Source organism: Echeneis naucrates, chromosome 21 (assembly GCF_900963305.1).
Source record: "Echeneis naucrates chromosome 21, fEcheNa1.1, whole genome shotgun sequence".
In the NCBI taxonomy this organism is placed as follows: Eukaryota; Metazoa; Chordata; class Actinopteri; order Carangiformes; family Echeneidae; genus Echeneis; species Echeneis naucrates.
The window spans coordinates 1,493,954-1,509,722 of NC_042531.1; the positions used below are offsets into that span (position 1 = coordinate 1,493,954).

Consider the following 15,769-nt stretch of genomic DNA (forward strand, 5'->3'; position numbering starts at 1 on the left):
AACTCAGTCAGGATGGTTTCAGGTGAAGGATTTAATTAACATCTAAAGAGAACAAACACAAAGACTGCGTGGACTGATAGCAGCAGGCGGCCATTAGCGCTATCAGCTGAAAACAAACTGCAGCAGCCACGTTTCCCATAATGAAGGAACATGAAACTCAGCAGCTCATTTCTGTTTTTAATATTTAATGCAGGTTTAATTGAGCTCTGTTGCTCGGAGGAATAAACCGTATCTGAGCGATATTTGGCTGCGCAGGTGACACTGTTGACTAAAACTCAACGTCCTCAGCTTCCTCCTTCAGTTAGCTGTGGGAGACGGCCCAGCTTGTGTTTTTTTGTTTCCGGACATGTTTGACAGAAGTAAACAACAATGACAGCAGCAGAAAGTGTTTTAATGACAATTCATGCTTATACTTCTCTTCTTCTCTGTCAAGGCTGTCTGCAGAGGAGCAGATGGGGGGTGTTAAACCCTCCAACGCTGCTTCGTAAGACAACTGTTTGGATCAGAAGGCCGTTGAACTCTTGTCAGTTTTCCCATGATGCTCTGCTTTCTGTTGACTGAATGTCAGCCGTGTTTGTTTTCCTAAACGTGGATGGGAGAATGAGACGTGTCATGCGAACGGAGCAGAGATACAGAAGTTACTCCATCATTTTCAAAACTGGCTGTTTATGGATGAGTCACTCATCGTCTTTGCTTTTAGAGACCGCATCTCATCCTGGACAAGAAGAGACATTGACACAGAACACTGAATCTGTAGTTTCTCCTCTCTGGTCATGATGATGTAGGTTAATAAGAGATCTAGTTAGATCTGGCTCCATCTTTACTCCAGCAGGAGAGTTGGCAAATTACATGTGAGAAATATATTTGTCCCTTTGAGGTCTGTCTCTTTGGCAAGGAGAGGTTATATAAAGTTGATGTAATTTGTTCTTTAATGTTGGAATCCATTTTCTCAAAGGTCAGCACGATCAGGACAGTTAGTGAGAGCTCAACGGTGTGAAAGTTCACTATGACACTGCTTTAAAAACATTTTAAAGCAATTCCCAGAGAAACCTGATTAAGTCCATCAGGAATAATTCTTTGCATTAAGCCTCAGCAGAAGATGGATGACACAAGCTGAACCAGACAGAGAAAGCTGATCACGCCGGACCAGGAAATACGAGCTGAGGTGGCTCGGAAGGAAATTGATCCCACAGATCGCTCTAAATGTAAATCTGATCTGTTTTTAAATCCACCAACACTGTAAAGGTTTGATGGATTCCTTCATTTAAAATTCTAAATTATTATATTTGCTCTATGAGGTAATGCACCAGGACCGCGGATAGCTCACATGAGTTCAGCACCTCGGACAGAGGCAGAGAGGAGCGTTTCCTGTTTCTGATTTTCAGGTTAAGAGTCTTTAATAAAGTGTGCTAAAGGGTCTGGAAATCTTCCTGTAGTGCTGATTTATCGTTGCTGAGCAGGAACGGCTGAAGCCGGATTCATAATATTCCTACAGTCGGCTCCTCGTCTCCTCTGGGCTGCAGAGGTTAAGTTGAGCTAATGACAAAGTAATTAGGAAACTACTCAGGTGTTAAATCCGCTAATGTTGTTGGTTTAGCTGCTTGGCTGGGACTCTGCTCACAGCTCCACTGTCACTTCTGCTTATTTCTGCTCACATTGTCTGAGCGCTCACACAGACACACACACCCTTCCGCATTCCTTTCCCTTTTCCATTTCACCGGGTTTCCTCTGAACTTCTCCTACTCTTCCATCTGTTTTGTGCAGCGACCTGTGATCTGATGATGCAACATCAGGAACTTTATTTTACCTCTAAAGGGAGATTTGTGGTGTCCAGAGCTCGAGGAACATGTTTTATTTGATTGGATAATTCTTTTGGTCGGTTGAGTCCAGTCCAGTCTGGAGCTTGATGCCAGATGAAGAAGAATCTCTTTGAACCTCATTTTAGATTTAGATTTAAATATAGAGTCACATCTCTACATCGGACACTCTGATTGGCTCCGGTGGCTGATGTCATGGCCAATCAGATAAAGACAGAGAGGCACGAACAGGTTCCTGTTCTTGATGATCTTTTTTGTTGGTCTTAATGTGTCCATTTCCTGCTCTTTCTCTTAGGTTGGCTCCATGAGTTGGCCAAACGCCTGGGTACCCCCTACTTCCTGCCGCCCATGGCCACACTGGGTCCCCCCACAGTCAGCAGCCTCCAGGCCAACAGCAGCAGCAGCGGCAGCGGTGGTGGCCAGTGGAACGTGTCGGGGTCAGAGGTTGGAGGTCAGGGCTCCTGGAACTCCAGCCAGTACTACGGAAACATCTCAGGGGGCGAGGCCGTGTCGGGCATGGGTGGCGGTGGCGGCGGCGGAGGAGGAGGCGGCCTCGGGGTGCTGGGCGGTGGCCCGTCTATGCGCAGCAGCTACGTGACGTCACTGTACTTCGCCCTGAGCAGTTTGACCAGCGTGGGGTTTGGAAATGTGTCGGCCAACACGGACTCAGAGAAGATCTTCTCCATCTGCACCATGCTCATCGGAGGTCAGACTCTCTCTGCTGCTCACAGGCTGGAATTAGTTCAGCTCAGCTCCTTATCCAACAGTCCACACGCACACACACACACACACACACACACACACACACACACACACACACTTAACCACCTCATTAGTCTCACCATCTTGACTGAGAGCTCTCATTACATGTGCAGTGTGCATCTGTTTTTTCGTCAGTGAAAGTTCTGGTTTTCACAGGAATCTGTAACTTTGCAAACATCTACAGAAACAAAACATTTGTTATCCAGATGGTGCTAAACATCTAGAAAGTAAACCAACATGTGTTGCATCGCTCAAATATAAAAACGAGCGGCTGATTATAGATCAACATTCATTCTTTTATTGAAACCCATTTAGAATTCAAATTAGGCTTGAATGTTTTCACTCCTAATTTATTTGTCCGATGAGATAAATGTTCTTTTGTAGGATGAAAAAAAAGACCATAACCATCAAAAATACAAAGTGCACTTAATTTAATAGGAATAAAGAACACCTTCCAGTTTCATCGGAGCCAGCAGGTCTAATCCCCTGAACAGACAGCAGCCAGGTGCTCCTAAACGCCTCACAGCCAGCCGGATCCTGTTGGGGGGTCACAAAGAGTCATCAGGGGTTTGGTTCTGGTTTTGGTCTTTTCACTGGATTTGTTCACAATGAGAGAAATGGGAATAAGCCGCCGGTGTCATCCTTTACATTTAATTAAATCCTGGTTTTGTTGTGGGCGGTTTTTGTGTTGCTCTGGTTTTTAATAACGTTGCACCCACAGTGATTTGTGTTTGGTACCGCAGGATGAAAGGGCAGAGACCAGAGTGCCATTAATTTCTCACTCTGAGTTCTGTGGCGGTGAGCTGCCCTTCAGCTGGAACAGAAAGATATCGTCACTGAGCCTGAAGCTGCAGTCATCCCACAGTAATGTCATCAGTCTGGGTGTTAGTGGACTGTTTAAGTGTCCTGACCGCTGAGCTCAGCAGCTTTTCTACCGCTCATTAAAGTACATCACAGATCGCAAAGGTCAGGACGACGTGTGAGTTTATTTCACCATGAAAAACATGCAGAACAAGTTTATTCTAGTGAATTTCCACGATATTTGTTATCACCCTCCGTTAATAATTATTATACCAATAAAAAGCTCAACTCTCCGCAATTTTTCTCTCTCTGTTCAGTGTCTTCGTCACATAAAGGCGTAAAAGCTTCTTCCAGTCCTCACCAGGCTGCTGCTGGTTGTCCCTTCACAGCTTCATCCCTCAGACTGAGATTAGAGCCCTTTTGTTGTTATTTAAAATGTTTTCTTCTCTTGAAATAAAAGATTTATCCAACGGTGGGATTATGTTCCTCCCTGGTGAAAGCAGTAATCCACTTGTGGAGGAGTTTCTCGTTGGCTTTAGAGCAGCTAAATAATTTTAAGCTCTTTGCTTTTAAACTTCTTGGGCATCACTTCCTGATGTGTAGGAGAATTATGGGATTTTCTTAAGGGCCGCTCTAAATAAAACACAAGTAGCCCCGTTATTAACTCTGAATCGTAATAATGATGAAAAAATAAAAAACAAAACAGAAATAAGGAAAGCTGTCTTCTGCCCTCCAGCGCTGATGCACGCCGTGGTGTTTGGGAACGTGACGGCCATCATCCAGAGGATGTACTCCCGCCGGTCTCTCTATCACACCCGCACCAAGGACCTGAAGGACTTCATCAGGGTCCACCGGCTGCCCAAGGCCTTGGAGCAACGCATGCTGGAGTGCTTCCAGACCACATGGTCGGTCAACAACGGGATAGACGTCAGTGAGGTGAGGAGACGCAGCCTCAAACACATGTACGGTGGCCGTGTGGGCTCAGTTTGTGAAAACAGACAGAATGTGCACAACACAACACAACACAACACAAGTGCTTTCCAGCACACGCACACAAAAATGTCTGACCTGTTGACCTGCTAGTGATCGCTCTTCCTGTCAGAGTAAAAGCCTGCTGGAGGAACACTCAGTATTTCATCAGCGCCTGAGGCCACAAAGCAACTTAAGTTTTCCTCTTAGGTGTAACACTTAAGGTTGAATTTGAAGCATTGAAGTTGCAACGACCTCGATGTAAAAGACTGATAAGTTTTAGTGAATTTTTAAATATGCCCCCCCCTCAGCTGCTGAAGGACTTCCCAGATGAGCTCCGGGCCGACATCGCCATGCACCTGAACAAGGAGCTGCTGCAGCTGCCGCTGTTCGAGTCGGCCAGCCGGGGCTGCCTGCGCTCCCTCTCCCTCATCATCAAGACCTCCTTCTGCGCTCCGGGCGAGTTCCTCATCCGGCAGGGAGACGCCCTGCAGGCCATCTACTTCGTCTGCTCTGGATCCATGGAAGTCCTGAAAGACAACACAGTGCTGGCCATACTGGGTGAGTTCTGTTTGTGAGCTTTCATTTGTTGACTCTCGGATTGTAAAACAACATGGCGGCTCTCTAACTGGAGTAAAATTAAAGAGTTTTCATAAATATCTTTTTTTTTTTATTATTATTATATGAAGGAAATTCTGTGTAAATCTGAGATACAGAACTAGATGAAAACAGCTCTGATAGACAATCCTGTCAAACTGAGACTTAACGAGAAGCTATGAGATGATCCTGCTTTATTAGTGAAGGTGAGAGTCATTAATTTGAGGAAAGTGTCTTCAATAACGATAAAGAAAGAGAGAGACATCATCTCTAAGTTACCGATGACAGTTAAGATCATTTCACATGTCTGTTTGAGATCGCTCGGTCAGACCTGCAGAGCAAATAGAGCTGGATTTGGGTTGAAGAGGAGGACGGGGGGGGCAGATGTGTGCGTATCACTGAAAATACAAGGAAGGCTGAATGACTTCTTTCCCACAGCATTAATCAGAGTTCACATACACTGAGTAAAAAAAATGGATGAATAATAGAATAAATTACATTTCTTCACAAAAGAACAGGAACGTTTTCATTTGCTCTCTTTATCTGTGAACGTTAAAGTGTTAGCAGTTGTTCTAATGCTCTCTCCTGCTTGGCTCCCATCTTCTCCTCCACATGTAAAAAAGACAAAAAATCAAGTTGGAGGCCTTAAAACTGCAGCTGGGTTTCTCAGGAGCGGCCTTTCAGTCACATGGCTGAGATAAACGATCCATGTTTGTCATGAAAGTCCTCCATCAACCGTCCAGTCAGTCCTTCACATGGTCCTTCATCCTCAGCCGTAGTAGAAAAAAAAGGCCGCTGCCACTGCTTCTTTAATTAATGAACATGAAATGGTTGATGACGTGTGATATTTGTGGCTGAGGTAAAAGCAGCCATGCAGAACTCGACTCTGATTCGTCCTCCCACACAGTCTGCAGAAATCAGCCCAGTTTAATATTAAACTTCACTGGAAAACAACGCCGCCTTCACATCCCCGGAGAGCCACACACACACTCTACATTCTCTCTGACTCCCTCTTTTTGGCTCCATAGGGCTCGCTAATGTTCTCATATGCCCAAGATGGAAATCAAACCTCCGCTGCCGCCGTCTTCTCAGCCGTGCTCATTAGGAAACAGGTCTCTGCTGCAGGGACGTTTCTCCAAAGCAACATTTAGACCTGCACCGACTTTATTGGCTCATTAAGGATTGTTGTCCACTGCAGCAAATACACAACACTGAAGAGCTCCAGTAAATGGCCAAGAAAAGTTTTGACTGGAGAAGAGCTGTTGTTTAACTTTAACATCTGTATGTTATTATAAAATTATACAAAACTAATAAATCAAAGGAGAAGTGGGGGCATTCTCCCATAGACTTCAATCCATCAGATTTCCTTTAACAACCAGTGGTGGTCATTAGTCACAGTGAAGATTTAAAGCTCTTAAGCTCTCAAAGGTCTGGATTCATCTCCATCTTAAACCTCCTCACATCAGAAGCTTCAGACGAAAATTCACTGCATTTAGTCGCTTACATAAAAAAATAAAACAATCAAATTGGTGCAGTCTGATAAATTGTAGCTCATTTCCTCTGATAATCTAACAAAATGGGGGCTTCTCAGAATTGTGCTGGTGTGAATAACAACCAGAGAGATGAGGGAGGAGGGCCGAGTGGCGGTGACAGATGACCACGTCTCACAAGTCGCTTCCTGGAAAGGTCACGGTGTGCTGTATTAATGTTTTGTACCAGTGCACGTGGATTTCTGTACAGTATGTGCTTCACACTGTGTGTGTGTGAGTGAGATGAAGTGGATTTATCTTCAAATGCCAAGCCCCCAGGCCCATATTTGATCTTGATCGTGAGGCACACACACACACACACCCACATCAATCGACAAAGTGTGGTGCTGTGTAAATAATTAATAGATTTTACATTATTAAAGCAGCTTGGTCATTAATGTTGAAGTGTGGATGGAGCAGAGTCCTGCAGAGCCCAGGAAGCGCCTCGTCATGCTGCAGCCCATCATGCCCTTTACTAAGAACCTTTAAACCTTTAAACCGGACCTTTAACATCTACGAGCCTGTGGACACCTGTTGGAATCCACACCAAGTCTGATTTCATTAAAAACGGTGCCGCTGACATCGCCTCGCAAATCTGGTCTGAAATTGACCTTTAAATTGCCCATCACGCCAAATCAGCCGAGCATGGCGAGACATTTTACTTAAAATTGACTTAACGGTGTGACGAAGGCAGAGACAGAAACGACCCTTTCTGGCCCAGCTCGTGACAAAAGCTCATTTTGTTTTTAGCAGAAGGAGCCCTGACGTTGATAACGATGAGCCAACGGATAAACGCTCTCAAATGTTTTCGTCTTCTTCTCATCTTCACATTTCGCTGTGAACATGAGACAGAAAAAAAAAACCCTGCTGCCCCCCCCCCCATCTTCTCTGTGACCACAATAATTCAAGGCCAACTGTGATGGTGGTTTTTTTGGGGGCAGCTGATGTAAAAAAGATAAACAGGGAGACAGACGGAGGATGTTAAACGCCAAATTAAGTAGAAGCACAGATGGGGGGGTTGAAGACAGAAGGATGAGGAGGTGGGGGGAGGCTGGGGGGTGCCCAATAGCTGCTGTTGCTCATGAGCCCCCCCCAATCCATTTGCCTTCCGTCAACCTCTGCCAGTCTGCAGCCGCCCCCACACCAGCGTCCTTCATCACTTTTCCTCCATCACCCATTTTTAGTCGCCCCCCACCGTGCAGCTTCATTTTGCTTCTTTTTCTCCATTTGCTGCAGAGAGCTTTGTCCGACAAAAGCCTCACAAATTAAAGTTACATCACTCTCATTTTTCTTTTCGTTTTGACATCACACTCACGTCCGCTCGAAGCCGAAAACGATGGTTTCGTGCTGTTCAACCGAAATGGACCTGAACCACCATCAGCTTTGTGGCGTGATCTCTGAAACCAATCCACTCAGACGTGATTGTTGGTGGACGGTCGCCATAATTCTTACTGAAAATAATCATCTGCTCAAGAAAATCCAGAGGACTGAGGGATATGCTGAAAAAAAAGAGAAGTGTGAAACAGTGATGCCGTTCCTTCAAAGTGTTGGCAGACTCACAGGCTAATTAAAAGAAAGCAGCAGATATCAGGCCTGTCAACAAACTGCTCGTAGGAAGACTGCAAATGACACTCAGATCAAAAAGTATGACGATCTCAACTCTCTCTGTGTTTGGTTGTCTCGTACGTCTGACTCCATGTTGGTGCTCCTCCTCAGGAAAAGGAGACCTGATCGGCTCGGACTCCCTGACGAAGGAGCAGGTGATCAAGACCAACGCCAACGTCAAGGCCCTGACCTACTGCGACCTGCAGTACATCAGCCTGAAGGGCCTGCGCGAGGTGCTGCGGCTGTACCCCGAGTACGCCCAGAAGTTCATCAGCGAGATCCAGCATGACCTCACCTACAACCTGCGGGAGGGCCACGGGGCAGATGTGAGTTTGTCAGTTGTCCCAAAAAGTATTGTGATTTGATCTCTCGTGGCCTTTCGGCCGGAGGCAGCCTGAGGATGAAATGGTGACGTGCTGTCTCACCTGAAGAGGTGAAACTTCGCTGCTTATGCTTTAAAATGAACGCACACACACTGCAGCTTTCTGTGTTTGTCTGTGCGTGCCAGAAAAACACACAAAGCAGCAGCACGGGGACGAGAATAGCTCAGTGCTGCTGTTTGAAGCTGTCCGACTGCTAAAAATAGAGCGAGGGGGAAGCACGGGCTCTCCCTGACTGGCTGTGTCCCCTGCAGCTGCTGCTAAGATTGGATCCTGCTCGATATAAATAGCCCAGCCAGCCGAGGGGGAGGTGGGGGAGGAGGGGGAGGGGGTGGGGGAGGGGGAAGCTGTATCTCATTTTCTCCCCGGCTCTTCTTCATGTACCTCCTCTCTCACTGCAGTGCCATTTGTTTCTCCAGAGCTCAGCAGGCTTACCGCAGAGTGTGAGTGAACTGCTAGTGTGTGTGTGTGTGTGTGTGTGTGTGTGTGTGTGTGTGTGTGTGTGTGTAGACTGATCCCGTGTCTCAGCTCTGGGCCTCAGATGGTCATCCTGATTGTTCAGAGTGTGTTTGCATATGAGACTCCCTGCTGATTTACAGGCTGCACGCTGACTCTGGTGACCTTGGAGCCTGAGGCAAAACAATGATGCATTCATGACCAGCTAGTCAACCAAGTCGGGGGGTGAGGGGATGAGGGGGTGGGGTGAGGGGGTGAGGGGGTGAGGGGGTGGGGTGAGGGGGCGGGGGGGCGGGGGGCACACAACACGCTGCGCTGTTTTGCATGTTCCTGTGATTTTCCATTTCTGCAGCAGAGACATGACAGGGAAGAACAACTCGACACCTGAACCTGAGCACACAGACACGGAGCTGTCGAACATCCACTCACATGTGTTTGTCAGCTCTCTCTCACACACACACACACACACACACACAAACTTTCGTATGCCCACCCGCTCACACACAGATGAGTGCACAGCAGCACGAGGCTAGTGCACACTCAACCTGCCCCAGCTTCACAGAGCATTCCTTGGTTTCCTCCGGAGCTGAGGGCTAAGATTAGAACGAGGGGGCTAAAAATACATTACAGTCGATGGGGGGGGGGTGATGGAGGAGGTCTGCTGAGAACAGGAGGAGGGAGCAGAATGCTGAGCAGGCAGGGATGGAGGGAGGAGACGGAGACTTGATTTAAGGGAGTGGGAGGTTTGGCTTGTCTGCATTATGAGATATGCTGCAGTCACCCACTGCACCACTCGTTCTTTATTGGGGGACGAGTGATGTTGTCATGTTGAGAAGGACGCTGTCATCAATCAGTTTGAAAATTCAGGAAAAGAGCCTTAAACATATAAATTATATATGTGTGTGTGAGATGGGCAGCTGGCGCAGCGTCTCCACCAGGAGGAAGTGGGAGCCTTTTGTTTTTCAGAGAGCTTTAGATTGATTATCCTGAAGAGTGACTGACAGAAGTCACTTTCCTCGTCTGATCAGATTCACATTCACAAATTGGGAATCTGCAGGATTTCATGCAACCCTTTTTTTTCTCAGTGTATTTAATGCTAAACATTTAACTCCTTTTTCTCATTCAGACTCTTTTCTTTAACTTTAGCTGCTGCAAGTTTCCATGACCCAGCATTGACATTGAAAGCAGCATAAATAATTCAAGCAGGGACATGACTGATGGGGAGTGTGTGTGTGTGTGTGTGTGTGTTTTCAGTCTGTATTAGATGCAGCATGACAGACTTCTTTCTCACTCTTTCAGAGATGGAGGCAGAGCAGCCAGAACCCAAAGTGGAAAAATTTCAATTGAGCTTGTTCCTGATAAAACTCCTCACAGACTGAAACAGCACTCAGACTCTTAAAGTCTTCGAGTGTTCGATCAATCCATCAGATTCTTCCTATTCACTATGTGGCTACGCTTTATGTCACAGCTGCAACATCTAGAAACATGAAAGGTCCATCCAGTCTAAAAAACAGAAAGCAGATTAGTTACAGACCTCCATCTCGATGTTAAAGAGCTCAAAGGAGGAGATGTGAAACTGCACTCAGATGATTTTTGGTCCTTAAAACCACAAATCAGTCTTCTGATGGATATCAACCCTTTAAAATAAAAAAGTCAGACTGCAGAAGCAGGAAATAAATATATATTATTATGAAATTATATATATTCTTCCAGCTCTTAATTGACTGGAACAAGAATTATAACACTTTGACTTACTGGATTGCTTTGTGATGATTTGACATTTATAAAATCTGCTGGATGTTTCCTCTGAACATCAGATAAATGGGGAGGAGGAGAGGGATGAACTGCTCTGGTTACAGGTTTAATGGTGGAAAAGTGTTTGTGTGCCCCCTGTTGGTCCACAGGGGGGACACTGTCCAGCATCAGCTGTGACTGCCGTTTCTTCCCCTCAGGTGGACTGGGAGAGCAACGGCGGGCTGGTGAAGAAGCTGCCGTCGATCCGTGAGGATGAGGAGGGTGATGAAGAGCAGAACTCGGTGTCCAGAGCCTCCCACTCGCCGCTGCGTCTCAGCAGGGGGCTCAGCTCGCCCCTGCGCTCCCCCCTCCTGCCTCCCAGGCCTTTCAGGGCCCCCTCGGAGCACTCGCGGCCCACAACCCTGCAGATACCGGTGGTCAGCTTCAGCAGCGCGCCGCCTGAGCTCAGCCCCAGGTACACACACTCACACAGACACACACACTAACACACTGACAAAACAAAGAGAGTTGGACAAATACACAGGCAGCTCAGAGGAGTCGCTGCTCAACATGCAGTGTGATGCTGCAGCGAAGGTGTCTGGCTGCCATGGCAACCAGTAGATTACAGTGCTGGTGCATCACATGGGGCTGGGGGGTGGGCGGGGGGGTTGGTTTTCACACTGTAGGACTGTGTGTGTGTGTGCACATAAAGCAAACATGCCCATATGTGCACAGACATTAATAACAGCCTATCTGTTGTGCAGCCAAGTGTGAGTTCAAGCTGCTGAAAGATGGAAACACACACACACACACACACACACACACACACACACACACTGTAATTAGCTGCTTTCAGTGTTTCCCTCCTCTGCTTTACATGTCTGCTGTGCTCTCTCTCTCTCTATCCGTCCTTCCTGCTCAGATTTGTGGATGGCATCGAAACAGAGAGTAACTCCACCTTATCTCAGAAGTTTGAGTTCAGTCCGAACCTTTCAACTGCAGCACCGCCCTCCCCGTCCCCCGGTAACACACACACACACACACACATAATATTTCACCTATTCTTAAGAAAAAAGAAACGCAGCATTAATGTGCGCCTGTGTGTTTGTGTTGGCCGCAGGAAACAGGGAACACTCGGAGCTCAAGCAGAGTGTGTCTAAGCTGACTGAGGAGGTGAGTGCTCTCTTAATGATGATGGTGATGAAGGTGCATGTTTTAAACATCTGCTGCAGGGTTCTAACTATCAGCTCTGCACAGGTGCTTCGTTTGTCAACGTAATGTTTCATAAACTGCCCAGATTTTATTGTAGCAGAGCAGAGGAATAACGGAGGAGTTGCTGTGTGTCTGTAGCGCCACCATGTGGACTTTTTAGGCTCCTTTCTTTGGGCTCCCATGTCTGAAGAAATCCTTTAAATCGTACCTGGTTCATAAACGTGTTCGTGAACATTTCTCCTCCACCTGACGTATGTTGTGTAATCAGCATCTGGACGTCCCACCTGACAGGTGGAGGAACTGGAGGAAATGTTGCTTTTATATTTTTGCTCAGGATAATATTGATGACGTGAACTGACAAACTTTAATGTGATCAAAATGTTTCACCAACTGAAACAACAAATTTAAATCAGGACAACTTGTTGGTTCTGAGTCACTTTGTAGTCAATGCTTGTCTTTTTTTATCCGAGCAAATTAAATTTAGTTTTATTATTAAATTCCAGATTTAGATTGGAACAGATTGTGTTGCCTTCAAGCTCTTTGAATGTTTTCTGTCTGAAGACAGAAGTGGAATAAATTGCGTTGAAGAGATTTGATAGACTATTGGTTGTGTGTCTGTTTGTGTGTGTTTGTTGACACTGTCTCTCTTCCCCACACAGATGAGCAGTCTCTCCAAACAAGTGTCCAAGCTCAGTCAGGAGCTGCAGGAAATGACCCACCTGCTGAAGCCCCTCCTCCAAACAGCACCGCCACCAATCCTGATGACCACGATGCCAAATTTGACCCCGCCCCCTAGCAGCGCCAGCCAGCTGTCGACAAGCACCTGTTTGGCGGCGGCCCCGCCCCCCCAGAGACCGGACGTTCATTCCCTGCTGGACAGCGGAGACATACAGGACGTAGATTTGCCGGGATGTCTTCTTCCAACGCCGAACCCGCCGAAGAGGCCCAACCCCTCCCCGGTGGCGTCGCCCCCACCACCCAAACCGCCACTCAAGAGCCCCATGAACTCCGACCTTCTCTCACCTGAACACGGCCTTCCTGGCGGATCTCCTCCCCCTCTGAACCGCCACCCTTCCACCAGTAACAGGATATTTCTGCCCCTGCTGCAGGACCCGCCCCCCCTCGCCTCCCACACGCCGTCTTCCTCTCTCTCCTTCTCCATCTCTCTTTCCTCCTCACCATCCATTTCTCCCTGCCAAGGCCCCCACCTGTCCCGACCAACCAGCTACTCCGGCAGAAGCCTGCTTCCCCCGCCTCCCTCCCAGGACACGCCTCCTCCCCCGCCATCCCACTGCTCAGCTCCCCCGTCGCTCTCCTCCTCCCCCAGAGACCACTGGCTGAGGCCCTCCCCTTCAGTTCCTCGCATTCCTGGCCCCGCCGTCTCCCCCCACCCCTCCACTCTCTCCCTCCCCCTGTCTCTGGACTTCAGTATGAGAAGGCAGGGGGACACCCAGACGCCACCTTGGTGCAGGTTGCAGCGGCGCCACGGGGGGGCTGCGCCCGTCAGCCGCCCCCAGGAGCTGGAGATGCAGGAGTGGGGAGCGCAGCTGGAGGAGGGGGGGTCCTCCACAGAACACATCAGCTTCATTGACGAGGAGGAGCCGGCGTTATGAGAACATGAGCGGTGACGGAGCAGCAGCACGGCGGAGTCCAGCCCAGGAACCTTGATGGAAGGAAAACCAGACAGCTGGTCCATTTCACACTGGAGCTGCCGAGAGGACGGACAGGAAACAGAGACACACACCTGGGGGGCCGAGACGCAGATGTCAGCCAATCAGCACGGAGCAGCGCCGTTCTACGCCAGCAAACTCCCCGACTACAGCAGCACAAATGTTCTTACAGCGTCTTGGCTCCAGCAGCAGCTGTCCGGATCTTCAGGACCGACTCTGCTGCTCTCTGGAGCCAGATCCACCTTCCAGCTCACCGAACACACAAATCCTGCTTCTTAAAGCCGACACGGACGTCTGCTCCTCTTCAACAAGCAGGTACAAACACGTATATCTCAGCAGGGACTGCACTGGGACTGGGAATGTCTCCGGTCACGTCACAGATCAGGTCACCTCTACCCGGCCCTGTTCAGACCTGGTCTTACCCCAAGGTCAACGAACCCATGAAGACCGGCAGCGTTAACTAGCTAATTTCTTGCTTTTTCTCCTGTTGTCACGTCGTTCGGAGCGCAGACACACAACTGTCAGGATTCAATTACACAAGAAGCACAACAGCTTCATCTCCAAGTGAGAGCCGCTCTCTGCACTGTGTCTCCATTGGTCTGAAAACCTGCTGAGACAATCGGCATTAATATAAACACAACACCTGGGTGTGTACACAATTCCTGCTTTAATGTATCTCAGAGGTCAAACTCTCACCTGTCCAGGTGCTACACCGTCATACAGCTCAGAAATTACTTTTAAAAATCACACAATCACCGACTGAAGTGTCTCTCTGGACTCGGAGTGCCGACACAGTGGAGCAGTTTGCTGCTCACTTGTTGCTTCTTTTTTCTCTACGTGTGAACTCAGAGTTGTGTATCTTCGGTTCGAACAGAAAGACAAACTCTGGCAGCAGATGAGGAGCGTTTAAAAAAACCTGAGGATACTCACTAAATGTTGGCCTGTCTGATTGGCTAAGTATAAAAAAACAAACAAACAGCAGTTTATTTGCATATAAAGTGGGATCTCATCACAAGTGGTTTCCAGGTCTGAACAGAGTCTGGGATTATTTTTTAAGGATGTGTTTGTCTGCCTCTGGGCTGGTGGAGGCAACCCCCCCCCCCCCCCCCCCCCCCACACACACACACACACACACATCTGAATTGGTTTTTACAGCCAGAGTTCCTTTCCCTGTCAAAGAAGTGTGACGTTTGCTCACGGAGTCATGAGCCAAAGACAAAAATAAGAAAAGAAGCCACCAACACGTCACCGTTTACTGCCATCCTGACTGTTTACAACCAGCCTGCCGGATTGTAGAGCCAACTCCCACATCACTCCTGAGCTTTAGCTATCCAGCCATTCGTGCCTTCTCCATGTAAAGATGTCCCTTCACCGGTCCATCGCAGGCATCCGGATCAGAGCTGACACAGAAAGCCATCGAACGCCATCGAACAGAGAACACTTGCACCTTTATCTGAAAGCGAACTGAGGCTACTTATTTATTGAGGCGTATTCGTTTATTTTTGCTGAAGCGATGAGGAAATATTTTTTTTGCACATTGGGAGATAAAGTGTGCTGTTACTGTTTATGATGACCCTTAACTCCAGGCTGGACACTTTGCCTCTTCTTATGTAGCACGCACACACACACACACACACACACACACCTTTCCCAACTGCTGAGCTTTTTTCTGGTAAGAAACAACAAACTAACTCGGCATCGACAACTCCCAGGCTGCATCTCTTTGGAGGCCTCAGGACTTCTGGACACTTTTTGTTCCTTCTTGCTTGGAGAGATGCTTTGTGCATCATGTTACTTGTAATATAAAGTCAGATTTCTGGTTTCTATTTTCTGTAAGCGGACCAGCGGAGGGACTGAGACCTGGACTGTTTACTCTGAAATACAAAGATTCACTCAGCGGAGCTCCAATCTATGTCTGGGGGGTTGGACGCTGGTGTTGGTGGGGTCTTGAGTCCATTAAGGGATTTAAAATGAAATGCATGACCTTTTTTCTTTTTTTTTTTTGGCTGGTTTGGGTTTTTTTTTCTTTGCATGAGGAATGTGCCTGCTCTTGAGCTGTCGGGGAGGGAGTGGGGGCTGATGGGAGTTGACGGACTGCCCCGCCCACCAGAAGGCTGTTCGGTTTCAGATGTATTTTATTAAAGACTGCTGTTACATACGAACTTTACCAGGATTACAAAGTGTATGATAATAAAAAGAAAGTGTTGTTTTGTAAGAGCTGGGACTCCTGTGCTCCT

General features: G+C 47.7%; 1 protein-coding gene across 1 annotated transcript in view; it reads left to right on the forward strand.

Moving 5' to 3' along the window:
- The window catches only part of kcnh3 (potassium voltage-gated channel, subfamily H (eag-related), member 3), a 64,171-nt gene extending 49,618 nt beyond the window's left edge, over nt 1-14,553 (forward strand). The window contains exons 8-15 of the mRNA XM_029530110.1: nt 2,113-2,523; nt 4,117-4,316; nt 4,661-4,910; nt 8,192-8,406; nt 10,869-11,125; nt 11,573-11,673; nt 11,771-11,823; nt 12,522-14,553. Coding sequence (XP_029385970.1) covers nt 2,113-2,523; nt 4,117-4,316; nt 4,661-4,910; nt 8,192-8,406; nt 10,869-11,125; nt 11,573-11,673; nt 11,771-11,823; nt 12,522-13,475 — 2,441 coding nt within the window. The 3' untranslated portion in view covers nt 13,476-14,553. The remainder of the gene's footprint in view (nt 1-2,112; nt 2,524-4,116; nt 4,317-4,660; nt 4,911-8,191; nt 8,407-10,868; nt 11,126-11,572; nt 11,674-11,770; nt 11,824-12,521) is intronic.
- Nucleotides 14,554-15,769: the final 1,216 nt, after the last annotated feature.